General features: G+C 37.1%; 1 protein-coding gene across 10 annotated transcripts in view; it reads right to left on the bottom strand.

Annotated features, from left to right (window-relative positions):
- Window positions 1-16,876, bottom strand: part of NFIB (nuclear factor I B) — a 170,712-nt gene that overhangs the window by 64,326 nt on the left and 89,510 nt on the right. For all 10 annotated transcript variants that reach the window (XM_071424980.1, XM_071424986.1, XM_071424982.1 and 7 more), the window contains exon 3: window positions 8,007-8,060. In XM_071424980.1, coding sequence (XP_071281081.1) covers window positions 8,007-8,060 — 54 coding nt within the window. The remainder of the gene's footprint in view (window positions 1-8,006; window positions 8,061-16,876) is intronic.

Below are 16,876 nucleotides of genomic sequence, written 5' to 3'. Positions count from 1 at the left end.
TTCTGTAATTTGTTGTGGAAACACATTCTATGTAACACAGAGGTTAAAGAACAAAACTCTTAACATGCAGAAGCTAAGTAGTATAGGACATTTTCTGTATGCAGAAGCTAAGCATTATAGGACATTTTCTGTTTATGATGTGAGATACTGCCTTTTACCTAATGAAGCTGATCACACCACTGAGTAAGAGTTAACATTTGTATTCACATTATTACACTTCATGCAAGACAAAAATATGTAGTTTATATCAATATACTTCATACAATATAGGCCTTACTGGGTTTTTTGATTGCCCCTTCCTAATGCACTGTTTATATTAATATGTAAAAGAGCCTTAAATTAGCACTCTTGGTGTGTGTTTCTGATCTGTTCAGTACAGACATTAATGCACTTGATATGTCTATTGTATGCCTCACAGACAATTTACTGTATCATTCGATAGTCATTGTAACACTGCTGTCTTTATCATTCAAACCTAACGAAAGCATTGAATATTGTTTTTTAATAAAACTCATCCTGCCTGAGAGATGGCACTCTGAAATGCATGTTACTAATTGCCATTATTCTTAAAAATCTGATTTCTACAAAAGGAGAATGTCTGACAAAACCGCCATAGTAAGATCTTGTACAGAGAGTCAGTAACTTCCAAAACCCATATACAAGAGTGGATTTTTTACATTTTTGCCTAGTTTTTGTACATGGAGACTATAAAATCTTTCTCTCCTTATCTTTTTTAAAGAAAAATCACTCATGAAAAATATACTTTCCATACAATTCCCCAATGGCCAAGCCAGTGGCATCAACAATGAAAGAACAGGTTAAGCCAAGCAGCAGTTCTGATCAAGCTCCCATATACAGTCAGTAAAGGGAGAAACCTGCAGCAATGCCTCCAACTGCTGTAGAAGTTACCGCCCTACTCCCTGCACCTCTCCCACTCTATTTCTGCACTATGCCTTGTACTCTGCCTTGAAGAGATGAGTTACACGTGCAGCTTTTAACTGTTCTAACAATGCAGAAAGTTAAAGGGTTGGGAAGGAGGAGGAAATATAGTTTCAACTGACTGAAAAATTTCAGTTTGCTGAAACAATTCCTTAACAAGCTTGTTCTCACATTACTTAAAAGCTTACTAGTGACGTTTAGCTTTGAAAATTTTTAACCGATCTTTTTATGTCTTCTGATTTAATTGTGCTTTTATGAATAGAATGCCTGTTTATGTTCTGCTGCATATTGGCTACCACCTAACCATAAAACTGTTTCCTGGTATGATTATAAATATAGTTTTCTCATTGATACTGCCTTGATTTTGAGCAACTTATAAAAGAAAGGTGAGGACCCAACCAGTACCGGAAACAATTTTTTATTAATATACTTTTATTTATGGATCTTTAGAAAGAGGAATTATAGAATTGCAAATAGACTTACTAGCAATAAGAAAAATACACAAACATCAGGAGCTACCGTGAGAAGAAAGGCTGAAAACTCTGGTTTAAAGCAGACATAAACTTTAAGTTATGCAGGGCAATGCTGCTAGCTACAGCTTTGTACAGATATTATTTACAGTCAGAAGTGGTAGTGAAAAATTAGTCTCACATTGTTCATAAGTCAAAATACAGTCAGCAGATATACAGTTTGTTTTCTAGTTACTGCATGCATTTTGAAACCAGTGCCTGAAAAACAGTACCAGAAACAAGTTGATACCAAAACAGAATATCTTAAAGACTGATATGGGTGGATAATATTTGCCAAGTAGTGATAAAGATTTCAGTGATGATATCACTGAAACAATTGAACTAAGGTCTACCTAGAGAATGAGGCTATTTTTGTTGTCACACAACCTTCTGCAGTCATGTAGCATGCCCACAGCTTGGTTTGGGCTCTTTTCCCCTAAAAGTTGCAATAATGTTGTAACTGGGACAGGAAAAAAACTTGCAAAAAGACCCCCTGACTCCACTGAACTTTTAACACAATTAGGAACTAAAAAGCCAAATGTGCCATTTTCAGAAACAAATGAGATATTTGACATCCTCAAAATTATAGACTGAACAATAGTCATCTGTGTTGCATTAATTTGAAGAAGTAAAAACCACGTTTAATTGATTCTGAAATCCATGGCTAGAATTCAAGAAGTGAGTTGCCCTGAAACCTAGCAAGAAACAGAAAGGGTAAATAACACATATACACACTGCTTTCTGTTCCAGAGGGTCTCAGGATATACCAAAACTATAGCCAAGACTTAAGAAAAAGTTGGGGGAACCGCTTTCTAACAGCTGTAGGACTAGTAGGTACCAAAAGGGAATTTTCTGATGCCAAAGGAGGTTTCTGGAATTCTAGATGATAACATAAGAGTTTTTAGTAAATTCTTTCTCTGTGCATGCTTTGAAGTAAAACCATCACATCCACCATTGAACACAACAGCATCTGAATCAACAGGAGAATTGATCACAGCATCTCTTACTCACACAGCAGTTTCATAAAGGACAGCCAGTGCAAACAAGAATGTAAAAGTAATCCTAAACCTGCAGACAGTAGTAATTGCCCGCACCAAATTCCAAACCATCCCGAAAGACCAAAAACTCTTTCTTTTGGAAAGCAGGGCTGTGCAACCTGTGCAGCTGGGCACTGACCTCAGAATGCCCCACCCAACTCCCTCCCAGCTCACTGCTGGGAAGCTGATAAAGAAAAGTATCATCTCTCAACCTCTGACGTTGCTAGTTCATAGAACATTTGGGAAAGAGAGAACTTCACAGAAAATCAAGATCTGACCAAACCCAACCCTGTTTTATTTGAAGATCACTATCTGAGATGGCACAGCTACAAGCATATGAGAAACAGCAAGCATTTCAGGGTATCTACTTCCATGCTGAAAAAGAGGTGGATATTTGTTTATTTAAATACAATTCTGCTGGAATTCCCTATACTGCTACTATGTCATCATTGCTTCCACAAGAAAAGCTGCTTACAATGATGAGGCCAGGGAATATCTCTTCTATTCCAATTAATTATGGGGCTAATTCTCCACCCACAAGAGGGTAGCTTGCAATAGAATAAAATAATGAAAGCATCTGTGGTCCGAGACACTCAAAACTCAAAGACATTTGTGTATTGCATTTCCAAAAGGGTGGAAAGGTTGAGACCACGTTCCTCTTCAGAGGTTATTTCTGAAACTACAAATTCTAAAACTTAATATTAAAATACTTCTATCTGAAACAGAAATATGTAGTCAAATTTATTACACACTTCTAAGGGCTTGATCCAAAAAAATGTTCACCCAATGGCTACTAGGCCATATGAAAGTGCAAGGAAAGCCTTTGGGGCTCTACAGCTGCAAGACAGATTTGCATACTGAGAGATAGATGAGGCTCGTTGCAAGGGTTTTGGCAACACCTTCTTTAACTAAAAAACAAATAAAACAAAACAAAACGAACTTCAGAGTTGGAGATTTCACTCAGGTCTTCTTTGGAAGTGGTTCCTAAAATAAAATTTCTAGGGAAAATAGAAGAGGAAAAACAATTCCAGTACAGTGAGGATGGGGCTTCAACTACCTATACCTCATTCAGATTAAGGATTTTATCTCTAGGCAAATTCCCTAACAACATATCCTGGGTTATTGTGAAAGAAAGAAGGAAACCAATGGGGTATAATGAAAGGCAAAGAGACAGAGACAGTTTGTCCATATCTTCATCTAGAAGTGTTATCCCATATAAATAATTTAATATTTATTAGCACAAAAGCTCAAACCTGAGTTCTCTGCATCCTGAATGATCTTACAGTCATAAAAATTTATGCAAATATTTTTTAAACCAGCTAAAATGGAGTAAATTGTATCAAGAAAAAAGTCAAAACAAATAAAAAACCTAATGTTTGCCACTTGTTAGGAAATTTAGCTCTAGTAACCCAAACTCGTCTGCTTGGATAAAAGGAAAAATCTGAACACATTCATCTTCCCTCACCAAAAAGGCTCATACCTGTGTGTGTCAGGACAGCTAGGTTTTCTTTGCACTTTCTGAAAAGCTATCTTTTGTATTTCCCATTGCTGGACAAAAATGGCTCCAAAATACAGAAGGCACCCATTAAAAATTGATTTAAAATTATCTTCACAGCTAATTGAGTCTCCTCCCTGTCCTATCCACATGGTGTTTAACTCTATCAATATTGCTACTTTTTACTCCTATTTTAGTTGTTTATAAAGGCTGTCTTCAAAGATTTGAGCAACACAGTAACAACTGGACACAGTCGTGTTAATGCTGATGTATAAATCAAATCTGCCAAGCAGCAACCTCAAACCAAGGGCAAATGGCAAGTCTTATTAATATCAAGTCATTGTGGCCAGCAGGCAGAAAGGGACAGAATAATAAAGCAAAGTAAAATCTAGAAAATCCTCACCTAGAAGAACTGGCTAGTAAGGACTGTATCTTTGAAGACCATATTGTTATGGTTGGGGTCAATATCATTAGCCTGATTACAGTTCTAGATATTTTTCTCTTTTTACTCACCCTCATAATTTTCTCATGCTTAAGAGATTAATTTACTAAAAGAGGACATCTTCTGTCATCAGTACATATTCTGCCACACCACTGTCCAGATACACTAGTGAAGACTTATTTTTTGGATTTTCTTAAACTGTACAAAAGACCTATGGAACGTGGAGGGAGCAAATAATGATGCAGCGTTAGACTGAAACTGCCACACTAGGTTACCTTTAACAGACTGCTTCAGCTATAGCTCCGAACATTCTGAGCACAAAGTAAGAAACAAGACAGGCCTAAAGTACTTTGATTATGTTTGGGTTTTGGTGGCTTGCTGGTGTTTGTTTTTTGTGTGCAAAAATACGGGCATTTTCAAATTTCTAATCAGGTGTGCCTTTATCTGTTCAGACACCCTCACTGGGGCCTTTGTCATGTCCATTCTCTCTTTTAAATAATGTAAACATTTAATAATTAGGACTGTGCTAGCACAGCACAAACTTTTAGATACCAGGAACTTGAGGCTGATGCAGACAGCAGTAGTGTTCAGATTTTTCTCCTCTCTCAGTTCAATTCTGCTCACCTATCTGTCTGGAACTTATTTAATAGTACCTGCAGAGAAGCAAAATTTACAACCCAGCCCTCTGAAAAACAAGATTAAACCTTTATAAAAATGTATTTATGCTAATACAAATATATATTTAATAATATATTTTATTTTAAAAATAATTCAAAGTTATTGAAAAATAAAACTTAGAGGAGGATACCCCTGCATGTAGCCACAAAAGCTACATCCCACTATCACCACAAGCTATACCACAGGTCTTATCACTGCACTGAGCTATCAAAATATTAGGAACATATTGTAAAGAATTCCAACAAATGCTCTTCATGTTCCTTTGTTTGGCAAGTGACACTACCCTCTCTCCAACTTGTTGTTAGGACAGCAAATTACCAGACACCCTAAAGAATGCAACAGTCTCGCCAAACCTAGGAAAAAACCACTCTTAACACCAACGGTTTTGCCAACTACCACTCAGTTTCCAGCAACCTCTTCTTTGGCAGCATCCTTGTGAAAGTAGTGGCATCCAAAAGCTAGCAGCACACATCCCTTGCCAGCAACCTGGCTCCTTGACATACAGGCACTAGAACAAAACATGCTAGAAGAACAACCCTCCTGGCACTACCAATCCACATACTCCTGGCTGGGGACTAAAAACAAACCTCAGAGTGGATATACCCCAGGGTTCTGACAGAAGTGACTGTCTGGCTCTAATAATAAGAATCGTGTGAAGTTTAGTAAGAAAGAAAAGGACAGTAGTGCTTTTCCCAGAGAAGCTGAATGGCATGCAATTCCTTCTCATTCTCCTGCACAGCCCCAGAAGTCCTGTATTCTCCAATCCCACAAACCACAGCACTTTCACCTTGCCAGTTTAACTCCAAAACAGTATTACACAGGGAAGCTGAACAAAGCTAGAAGGTCATCTTCCAACAGATGACATTCAATTATCCTTCTGTCTCTGCTTAAATGAAGGGTTTCAAGGGAACCAAGGCGCAGCTTATATTTTCTGTCCCCACTTGGCAGCAGACAAAGGGATAATACTGGCTGCAGTGACTCCAAATCATGAGAAAGTTCTATGCTCATATTTTAAGCAGAAAGTTTCATGATGTTTCAGATTTATCTGCTTTCTACGTCCCTTCACATTCTGAGACAGTGGAGTTTGTCAAACATTACATCTTGACCCATAAGTCTCCCCACAAGAAAGCCTCTGCAGCCTGTCTGCTGCCTCCCCAAGGCTCTTACTGGCAACAAGAGTACTCCTTAGTGGAGTTAAGGCTGAGGGCTGGAGGGACTGGAATCACTATAGGGCGTAATCCTCACTAGTAAAATACGTACTGCTACCTTTCTACTCCAAATGCTAAATGGCACTACAAAACCAGAATTTTAAAACATGTTGAAGGAGAGTTGAGAGTTGACTCTGCCTTCAGCTTCCTAAACCCAGAAGGTACAAAAAAGTCCTTCAAAATCAGAAGGGGTAAGTAATGTGCTTGGCTTTTCTTTCACTTACAGGGATGTTCTTAAAGCAAATAAATTTTCTACAGTTAAATGGTCCAAGTTTCAAAAACAGTAATTATCCATAGAGAAATTTTTCATATTCATTTTGAGTCAATTTGTTTCTTTGGATTTTTAAACCACTATTCTACATAATGTGGGCATGCATTTAGTAGAAAAATAAAATTTCACTCTCAAAATCCCTCACAGTTTGGAAAGAAATAGCATCAAAATCTCCAATTGGAACTGATAACACGCCTGCATGATCCCTTAAAGAAAAAAAATCACTTGCATTAGAGCTTAGAATGATGTTATTTGACTTGTTCTGTCCTCTTACCTCTAAAGTACATCTGCTATCTTCAAGTATACATATCTGGGGTTTATGTTACAGGAATATGACTTTATATATAACAATCTTTGATGGTTCTCCCACTTTTGGATATTCGCAGGCAATACACATGACATATTTCACAAATAGAGAATTCTTTGATGATATACATATTACAAAATGGTACAACCACAAAGCAGACTGTTTATCCTAATGTTGTAACAGATCCAGAAAATATCCACGTATATGTTAGCTGCCCAGCAACACAAAATTACGTCCTGGTCAGAATATGGCTCATTTCTTATTTGGAAGATCAAACTGAGTCAGTTGCAGCTTGTTTCAAATACACACATCTTCTGAGAGCTAAAATGAGAAGATACGATGTGATGATGGTGGGTAGAGTCACTCCTTGGTCATTAAGAAGTGATAGTGTGTCTGTCACAATTGTTTGTCTTAGTCTGATAAAATTGATAACACGGCAAAGGTTTACAAGATTTACTAGTACAGCCCAATTGATTAGAAGGATAGGCTCATAAAAATTCAAGGAACCTTTTGTCTAAACAGACTGGAATGGCAAAACTTGGGTTTGATTTTCTCCTGTGTTTTTATTTTAAAAGAATCCTTGAAAGGACCATTTACACTAACATCTCTCTCAAAGGAATATCAAGTGTCACTAGCCATGATGCATTAACATGTTCAAAGACTGCTCTGAGCTGATGCCAAAAAATAATTTTAAATTAACACATTTTTATTTTATAAAGCACATATGAAAAGTAAAAAAGCTGGTAGTGTAGTCACAGAGTTTAAGCATAGGTCAATTTTCTTTTGCCTGAGATGAAAGAAAACTAGTAGCATTGGAAGACTTTTATAAAAATAAAGTTATTTGGGATCTTGTTTCTTTACTCCCACTTTCTTGCCCATCCCCACTTAGAAAATTCTAAAAAGCATGAGATGAAAGAAAAACTCCTTAGATAAAATTAATGTTGATGAAATAGCAATTAAGGCACTGCTAGTTTAGAGGAACTAAAGTATCACAATTTATCCTGATTATTTTACCAGTGCAAGATAGGTTGCTGACTAATTAAACTCTCTTTAGCCATTATCAGTAGTATCATTGTTCTCAAACAATGTTAGATGCACATGTTCTGGAACTTATATTTACCTGGTGGATTCTTGGCAGGATCATTGTGGCTTGGACTTCCTGGTTGTCCAGAATCTATAAAGAAATGAAAGAAATGTTTTAATAATTTGTTTTGCAAGTATCTCGCAATCTTTTAATGCCCTCTATTAACTATTAAACTAATGCTTTACTTTATTCTTTAAAGGTCATTTCCCTGACTTTTTATGTGACGCATTATTGAACAAACACTCTACCTGTAAGCTATTTTATGCAGAGGTAGAAACATTGTGAAAGATGCAATGATCCTCATAAGAGGAACTTGTAGATCACTGAATAAGGACAAGAGAGTCATTCAGTTAAATACTTAAGTTGTAAGCACATTTACAAGGGTACCTTTTCATTACCTTTCCCACCATCCCCCAAATATAATATTGCATAATGAGCAAAGCAGAGGTAACTTCTTCTCATTCAATGACCAGAGAGACACACTGTATCAGGCAATTAGTGGTGCTTGCAGTGATGAGGCCTTTTGCCTCAGCTTTTTCTTAAAGCACAAAGGCCTACATTGCTTCCACAGACTCATGACTGCAATGAGGATATGACAGTCTGTTTAAATACAATATGGTCTTTGTGCTCCTAGCCTGTGAGAACTGCTGTTGTGAAATTAAGATTATGTAATGTAAAAACTAACAAAACTCAAATGCTGTAGAATTCAAACTGTGTTCTTTTGCACCTACATGCACCTACATGCACCATACATGCACCTATTGAATCAAGAGGAGAATGTAATTTCATGTTAATACACTAAATAATAAATTATATCCTTATTCATAAAAACAGTTTATTTTAAAAACATCTACTTTTCACTGTATTCCCACATCAATAATACAACAAAACCCTTCTCCACTGCAAGGAACTAACAAAGATTAAAAAAACAAAAAATGCAGAGAAGAAAATAAATTAGGCACCACCTTTTTTTCCACATACAGGCTGGTTTTGGAGCTGTTTTAGAGTCTGAATAAAAAAGATCAATTTTCTTAAATATAGTGGTTATTATAGCTATTAATAGCATAAGATCACCAAAAGATTGCATCATAGCACCATAGAAACTGCTACCACCAAATGAATTCCAGATGGATGTTGAATGCATTGCTGCTTACAGTGCCCAAATTAAAGAAAAAATATTATAGAAAAGAAGAAAAGTGCATATCAACAAATATTTTTCCTTCAATTACCATTACTACTTCTTATAGCTGATGTACTCCACATCTTAGAATGAGAGATTCGCTCTACCTGCTACAAGAAGTTCATTGAATTCTGTTGCTACCCATTATGCATCTTCATAAACATGGCTTGACACACATGTTCTCTCAAACTCTTTAAGTTAGCACAAGCTTGATTCTACAGAAGATTTTGACTGAGATGGAAATCCTTTTCACAGCTCAGGTTCTACTAAGCTGATCTTAATGGCAGTTATCCCAAAATTTATATATCTGGGTAGCTACCTGAGTACTGGAATTCCAAGGCACATGTGAAACACAGTTCAAATGGTGTTAAAAAAAAACAATTAACTTTTCCAATACTGAATCAAATCACTCTTGTGCACAATAAAATGCACATTGAATAGGGAATTTCCCATGAAATTTCATTTATCTTCTTCAGCCTTGGGCAGGAAACATGAAGGGCAAGACTATGAGCTGGATTCTGCCCTTACCATGGCTTGGTACCTGGGTACTCTCAGGTGTTCCATTGTGCAGCACAGTATGCAGCCATTCAGTCTGTTTCTTTGCATGATGTGATACTTCCCTTAATATAATTAAATCAAGCTAATTTGAAAACTTAATCAGCTACAAGAAATGCTGAGTCTAATGTTTCTCCACATATGGATCAATTTGTGGAGAATCATCCTTTTTTCCGTGTGAATTAGAATGTTCCTCTAACAGACATTCTTTGACTCTGCAAACCTTACATACCACTATTTAAATTCAAATTATAAGAGAGGATTAATTTAACACAGCAATGGTCCGAGTGTAAAACTACAGCAGATATGTGGATAAAGGAACTGTCATTTTGGTAGTAGATAAAACCAATAAAGCTTGAACAACAGCTTCAGGATCACAAAGATTTGAAACTGAATTAATGAGACCTACCAGAAAATAACTTTTGAAGTTTTCTCCTGTTAAAATTAATTTTAAAAAAGGACAAAGTGAAATAATTTTTCAGGTCTAGCACAGAAATTTGCCTTTACTTCTAGTTTCTGTATTCAGGATTTAAAGATTAATGGCAGTTTGAACAATTGTTATTATAGTAAGAAATTTAGCAAAGAATTTTCTAATTGTAGGGATAAGCAATTGGCTATTTATTATAATTTTCCAGTCAGCCTTAGCTTTGGGTTTTGTTAACTACTCAGTAATCACGGCTTTTACGTATTGATTCTCAATCTGTGTTTTTTGAGATCTCAACAAGATTTTGAGAATACTGAGGAAGAATATGAGAAGAAACTTATCTAAGCCTTCACTAAATGCAGCTGAAAAATCAAAGACTTTTATTCTGTATGAGAACATCAAGCTATGGAACTCAGCACTTAAAACACAGAGAAGCATCTGATCCTCAAGATGAAAGACACAGACTTGAGATAGCCTGTGATGATTCAATTCTCTTACCAATGTCAGTGATTACAAAGCACTCTTCTGTTTTGATTGGATGCAAACAGCTTTGCAAAGTACAAAAGAATCATGGTCATTATAGGATTAAATTATATAACTTCATATAAACAGAACACTGAATGAACAGCTACATTGGAGCAATGTTCTTCTAAAAGAGGGAGTAAGAGCCATTTTTGGGAAGCCACAGAAGCTACAGAAGTAAAAGACTTGTTAAGACACTTTAAATCTTTCTTTGTCCTCATCTGTACAAGACCACTAATTAACAACATGAGCCCTTTCTTCCAGGAAGGGAAGATGGAGAAAGACATAAAACAAATTCACTGTCTGTCTAGCAGGACTTGCATTCAATTGTCCCAGCAAATAACTCTTACACATTAAAAAAAATTTAAAAAATAAAAAAAAACTACCCAACAACCAAAAGCAAAAGAAATCAAACCACCAAAAGAAAACCCAAGCAACTTCATAAGCTAGAAGCTGGATGAAAAAATACACAACAAGAAGAAAATCAAATCCCATCATGTTTATGCAATGAAACTGAAATTTTCATAATTTTCATTTAGCTAGCTCCCAACTGTAAGTTCCCTTATTTTTGTTGTTGCTGTTGATGTAGTTGTAATGGTTGATAGGGAGTAAAATGTCTCCTACACATACCATTTCCCCAAAATGGCTTTCATGTGCACCTCACAGCTACAGTAGCACATCTTCTACTCTGTTCTTCTTGGTGCTGACTGATAAAACTTATCTTTGATAACTTATTGCCCCATGGATGAACAACTAATATGAAACAGGCTCAAGCCAGACTTTACTTTTAACAGGTCATGTAACCCTGATGCCCTTTATGTATAACTTATCATGATTTAGCACGGCTATCTCCAAGACATTCAAACTTTATATCAAATTACTCTTGCTTTTAGGAGACTGTATGAAAGGATGAGACAAGAAGCTGACATATATTTAATACTTAATTTTTTTCCTATGTTTTCATTTCCAGGGGTTGATCACAATGAGCACCTGTGAGTGCAGGTAACTCCCAGTGCAGCCAGAGTTAAGACTGACTGCTGAGGCCTGCTTCAAGTGAAAAAATAAGCTTCCATTTTCCCTGTGGTACACTAGGAAAAGTCTTGGCTTCATAAGACAGAGGAAAATTTTAAAAAGCTGTATCCTTAAAGTCCATTTAGCAAAGGATGAGATGCTCTCACCCTTTGAACCACATTGTCTTTGACAAGCAGGAAGGACACCCATGCCAGCAAAGCCAAGCAAGTCACGTTGTTGCCCACCAGCTTCCTGAAGGATTTTTAGTACTGTTCACCTAAGTAATCTAACCTTTCACTTTTCAGCTGATATGATACTCTCTTTAAAAAGTAAGCTGCTATACCTTCCTTATGCCCCATCCTGTACAAGAAATTTTGGTTTTAAGGCTCTCTGTTAGAGCATAATACCAAAGGCACTGAAAACAAGTAGCAGCAGAATCTGTTAAAATCTAAAAATATTTTCTAAAGCCATGTCTTGGGGAAATAAGTAGATTGTCTACAGGCATCACAGTAATGAAATGAACTTGCTCAGTGGTTTCAGTGAACACATTTCTATTTGCCACAGGCTATGAGGACAGACTTTAATTAGCCTCAGCTGATCTCAGCTGATCGACACTAATTTAATCATTCACCACCAGGTAAATACATCCTTGTTCTTTGATAGTCTCTGATTTTGGTGTGAGGGATAAGGAACCACAGAGATGTGGCCATCACTAAACCATGTATGACATTGTCCAAACTTTCACATTCATATACAGCACTTGACATCTGACAGAGTCACTATCATGAACAAGAATCACAACAACCTTCCAGAATGTCAGGATTACTTTGCCATCTGACATCACTTGACACAAATGTTGTATCCCTGAAAATCACAAGATCACAGGTTACCATAGTGTGGTAGAGACCTCGGAATGTCTTCCATCCCCACCCCTGTCTAATCAGTTCTTGATCTCTCAAAGACTCTCAGAACATCCACAGCAAAGAAAAGTAAGACATCTTCCTCTTCTCCAAAGCAAATAACATGAGCCGCAAAAATCCATAAAAACAAAGAGATAACTAATTTATCCCTGAACTTTAAATCATTACCTTGACTTATTATTACTCTAATTTTACTACATAACTACCTTTTACTTTTACTGCCTACACTATTTTACCTTGACAAAGCAACTGATTGGTTTGACAAATTTCCCAAACAATTGTAACAATTTCATTTTGAAAAGCAGTGTCTTTCTTAGTGTAGTCTTTCTCCATTGGACAATAGAGACCATTTGTACTATTTTAATAGCATTATTCACACCAATTCTTGTGATAGAACAGGTAAAAGTGTTTTAATGCATTATCCACTGAAAAGTGGATAGCATCCACTGAAAGGCTTCTACAAACATGGAAATGCTAGTGTCACCCTTGTTTTCATAAGTGTGTTAACTTGAGGGGGGATTTATTTTTCACATCTTCAGAGATCATTACACTTAATCAAATACTTCTGCAGAAAATTTTGGCTCTTTGAGGTCTTCTGATAAAATGTTCACCACCACCAATTTGCTTGGTAGAACACAAGTCCTGTTAGGAGTTCTGAGGGAACTGACATTGTTTAGCCTGGAGAAAAGGAGGCTGAACATTATTGCCCTCTGCAGGAGGTTGACGGGAGGTTGTAACCAGGTGGGGACAGTCTCTTCTCCCATGTACCAAGCAATAAAACAAGAGGAAACAGCCTAAAATTGCACCTAGGGAGGTTTCGTTTTGACACTAGGAAAAAATTCTTCACCAAAAGGTGGCCAGCCATTGGAATCAGCCACCCAGGGAAGTCAGAAGGTCACCTTCCATGAAGGAATTTCACAGACCTAGAGATGTGACAGTTAGGAGCATAGTTTAAGGGTGGAATTGGCAAAGTTAGTTTACAGTTGGACTTCAAGATTTTAAAGGTCTTTTTCAACCTAAAGGATTCCATGATTATATGCCCCTGAAGAGATATGGTATGCAGCACAGTTACAGAAGGAGAAAGCAGAACCTTAAAAAACAAGTAGGGCTTCACTGTGAGAAAGGCATGTTTCCCCTTGCATCTCTCCCAACAGTGTATACTTGTTAGCAATATGTGTTCATGACACCCAGACTGGAAACATCCACAACACTGAATCAGTGACTTCTTTTAAAAACATTGTTCTACTACGCTTATTCTGCAAGGACTTCCTCTGTGTTTACAAGACAGCTCTGCTATTGCACTGGGTAACTACACAAAGAGCTAGTCCTATACATTTTTATTGTGCTTCATATTCATACAACTGGTGGTAGATGAGAAGCATAGAAAAGGGACCCAGGAGGCATGGTTGGGACCTCTCAGGAGACCAGTAAAACAGCAGGAGCTACCCTGAAGGCTGGATGTAGTAATCCTTGCAGCCAGGCGTCATCAGCGCCCATGTGTTGCACCAGGAGCTGTAAGAGTGACTTAGGCTCTTTACGTCAGAAGAGTGCTGCTGTTTAACCATCACCTACCCAAAAAAGGCAGCAAAAAACAGAGCTGACTACTCACCCCAGAAAGCTGAGCTGTCTCTTACTGTTGGTACCTAGGCTTTAGTCCAAGCAGGCAAGTCCCTCCACAAAGCCTTCAGGGCTCAGCCCATGGAGGCACTTCTGCTGGCAGCTGGTCAGGATAGCCAGCAGAAGCTGCGCTCAGTTTCCAATTCAGTTTAAACTTGTTTGCTTTGAACACAGCAAGAGCTATTAAGCCATCAGCTGACCCATTTCCCCACATGCCCCTGTGCCCTCCCAGCCCAGAGAAGCTTGCCTGTGGCTGTGTGAAACCCCACGTCTCTGCCACTGGAGGAGCATCCCCACGCCTGGGCTTGTCGGGGCAATGCCAGTTCCACGTGGGCTGGGACTGAGATGGTCTGTGATGGGCTGGGGCATCAGAGCCCAACAGGTCATGGCAGGCTCCCTGCTTCACCTGCTCTTTTATCAGCAGATCTGACTCCGCCAAGTCACCCAACTGGCCATTGTCAAGACAGTTAACTTTCCTTCAGAGTATTTTAATTAGGTAAATAAAAAATGGTAATTAAATCAACATTACGTAATGTGTTTCTGATTTGTAATCTCATTTAAATTAATTAACTGACTCAATCCTTGTTTAGTTTTTAAACTGCCCTAGTTAAGAAGTGGAGCTCTGGGAGTAAATTCAGATTTTATATAGTTGAAAGAAATCCAAGGACCTAGAAGCACTTACAAGAACAAAAATAGCAATACAGATAGTAAGATTTTCAGCTTTATATCCCATGCATAGATTTATCTTTTTAATTTAAATTCCTTTATTTGTTTATGTGGCATAAGTCACAACAATTATTTATTCAAAATATTTCTTATACAATTTATAAAGACCATATGTTGCTCGTATTGAAAACTGAACAAATTTCCCCAGCTGTGTTACAAGTTGTGCATGGAATATACACATATGTACACACACACATGCACACACACACATTTTTAAGTTAAGAAAAGGGTTACATTTTTTCATGGCCTGAAACAAATATTTCCCATACCTCATAAAATTAGTTGAGCTCTTTCTTGACATTTACATTAAGAAGAGATTTACATAGGTATCAAGCCATATGTGGATGAATGTGAAAGAATGACATTTCTTTCCAAAAGTTGTTGGATTCAGTTGGAAAAGATGAGATATGAATGCTTAATCTTCTCCATCTGGAGGATACTGTGGATACCACTATAGTCAGAAATATTCAGAAGTCGGTTATGGAAACCAAGAAGTCCTTTTACGTTAAGGTATATCTCATAAAGAGCTTTTTTTACCGATTCTTCAGAAAATCAAAACCAAAATGTAGAACACAGTGAGGATTTATTGTGATGTTTAGAAAAGGAAGAAATTATATGATAGACTATATTAATTTAAAAGTTCATATTTGCAAGCAAATAATAGGAATTTCCTTGCATATACCTTCATCTAGATAATAAACCATCCACTTTATTCTGTTCTGTAAGGCAGAGTTGACCCTGATGTATATGCAATGCAAATTGCTGAGATCTTTACAGAATCACAGAATCAATTAGGTTGGAATAGACCTCTGAGCTTATTGAGTCCAACCTATGATTAAATTCCACCTTGTTAGTTAGAGACAGCACATGTCAGACATGGCAGTAAGAGACAGATCCAGTCTTTTCTTAAACACCTCCAGGGATGGTGACTCCATCACTTCCCTGGGCAGCCTATTACAGTTTCTAGGCACTCTTTCTGTGAAGAAATTCTTCCTGACATCCAACCTGAATCTGCTGAATGGATTCTGGTTTCAGGGAAGCTAATGTAAATTCTACCACTGAGTCCCATGCAATCAGGATTTTATTTTCTGTTGAACTGTAGAGCAGTAAAGCAAAAAGAGTTCAGGGAGATAAAATTCACATTTCCACAACATTCTTAGGGGATAAGGATGACAGGAGTAAGAAAAAATCAGTTTTGTTAACATGAATCACAGACAAAGGTTGTTAAAAATCAATGAAAAGTTGCTCTATCAAGTTTTGGATGAGGCACTTTATGGTAAATTACAGCTTAAAAGAACAATAAAAAAACATAGTTCAGCAAATACTGTAGGACAGATTGGCATTTTTTTTCTTCCAAGTGCATTGCACTCTCCACTAAATCATACAGTAATAAAAGACAGATTCCTCAGCAGTTCAGACATTTACAATTGTATGCTACTTAACTTACTTCTAAGAGACATTGGGGCATAAGGAACGCCATAGTTCTGTGGATCTTCAAGTAACACATTTTTTTATCAGAGATCTTTGTGAAAAAAAGTCTCAAATAGAAGTATAAACACATGTTCTTTATAAGGTGGGTTTAATTTCATCTGCTGTAATCTAAAAGTTCATAGACAAAATATGCACCACTGTGCCTAACCATATTCACACACACTCACACACACACACACACAATTAAAACAAACTAACCATGACAAAAGAAGGATTAAATCTATTAATGGGCACTAAGTACGTAATATACAAGAACTGGCTGAGAAAAATCACCCCAGCTTTTCATGCCAGTGGTTCAAACCTTGATTTTAATTTCATGTGTGCTCACAGGCACCACGTTTACACACAGGTTTGTAACAAATGATGAGAAAGTACTGAAGCAAAAGTGATAAAAAAATTATGACCTATGAATTAGTTTTCTCTCTACTTTGACCTTTTACAGTAGGTAAAAATTAGAAGT

Source organism: Agelaius tricolor, unplaced genomic scaffold, assembly GCF_023055355.1.
Source record: "Agelaius tricolor isolate 1412-34295 unplaced genomic scaffold, bAgeTri1.0.p SCAF_4, whole genome shotgun sequence".
In the NCBI taxonomy this organism is placed as follows: Eukaryota; Metazoa; Chordata; class Aves; order Passeriformes; family Icteridae; genus Agelaius; species Agelaius tricolor.
This window is presented reverse-complemented; position numbering and strand designations above follow the sequence as displayed.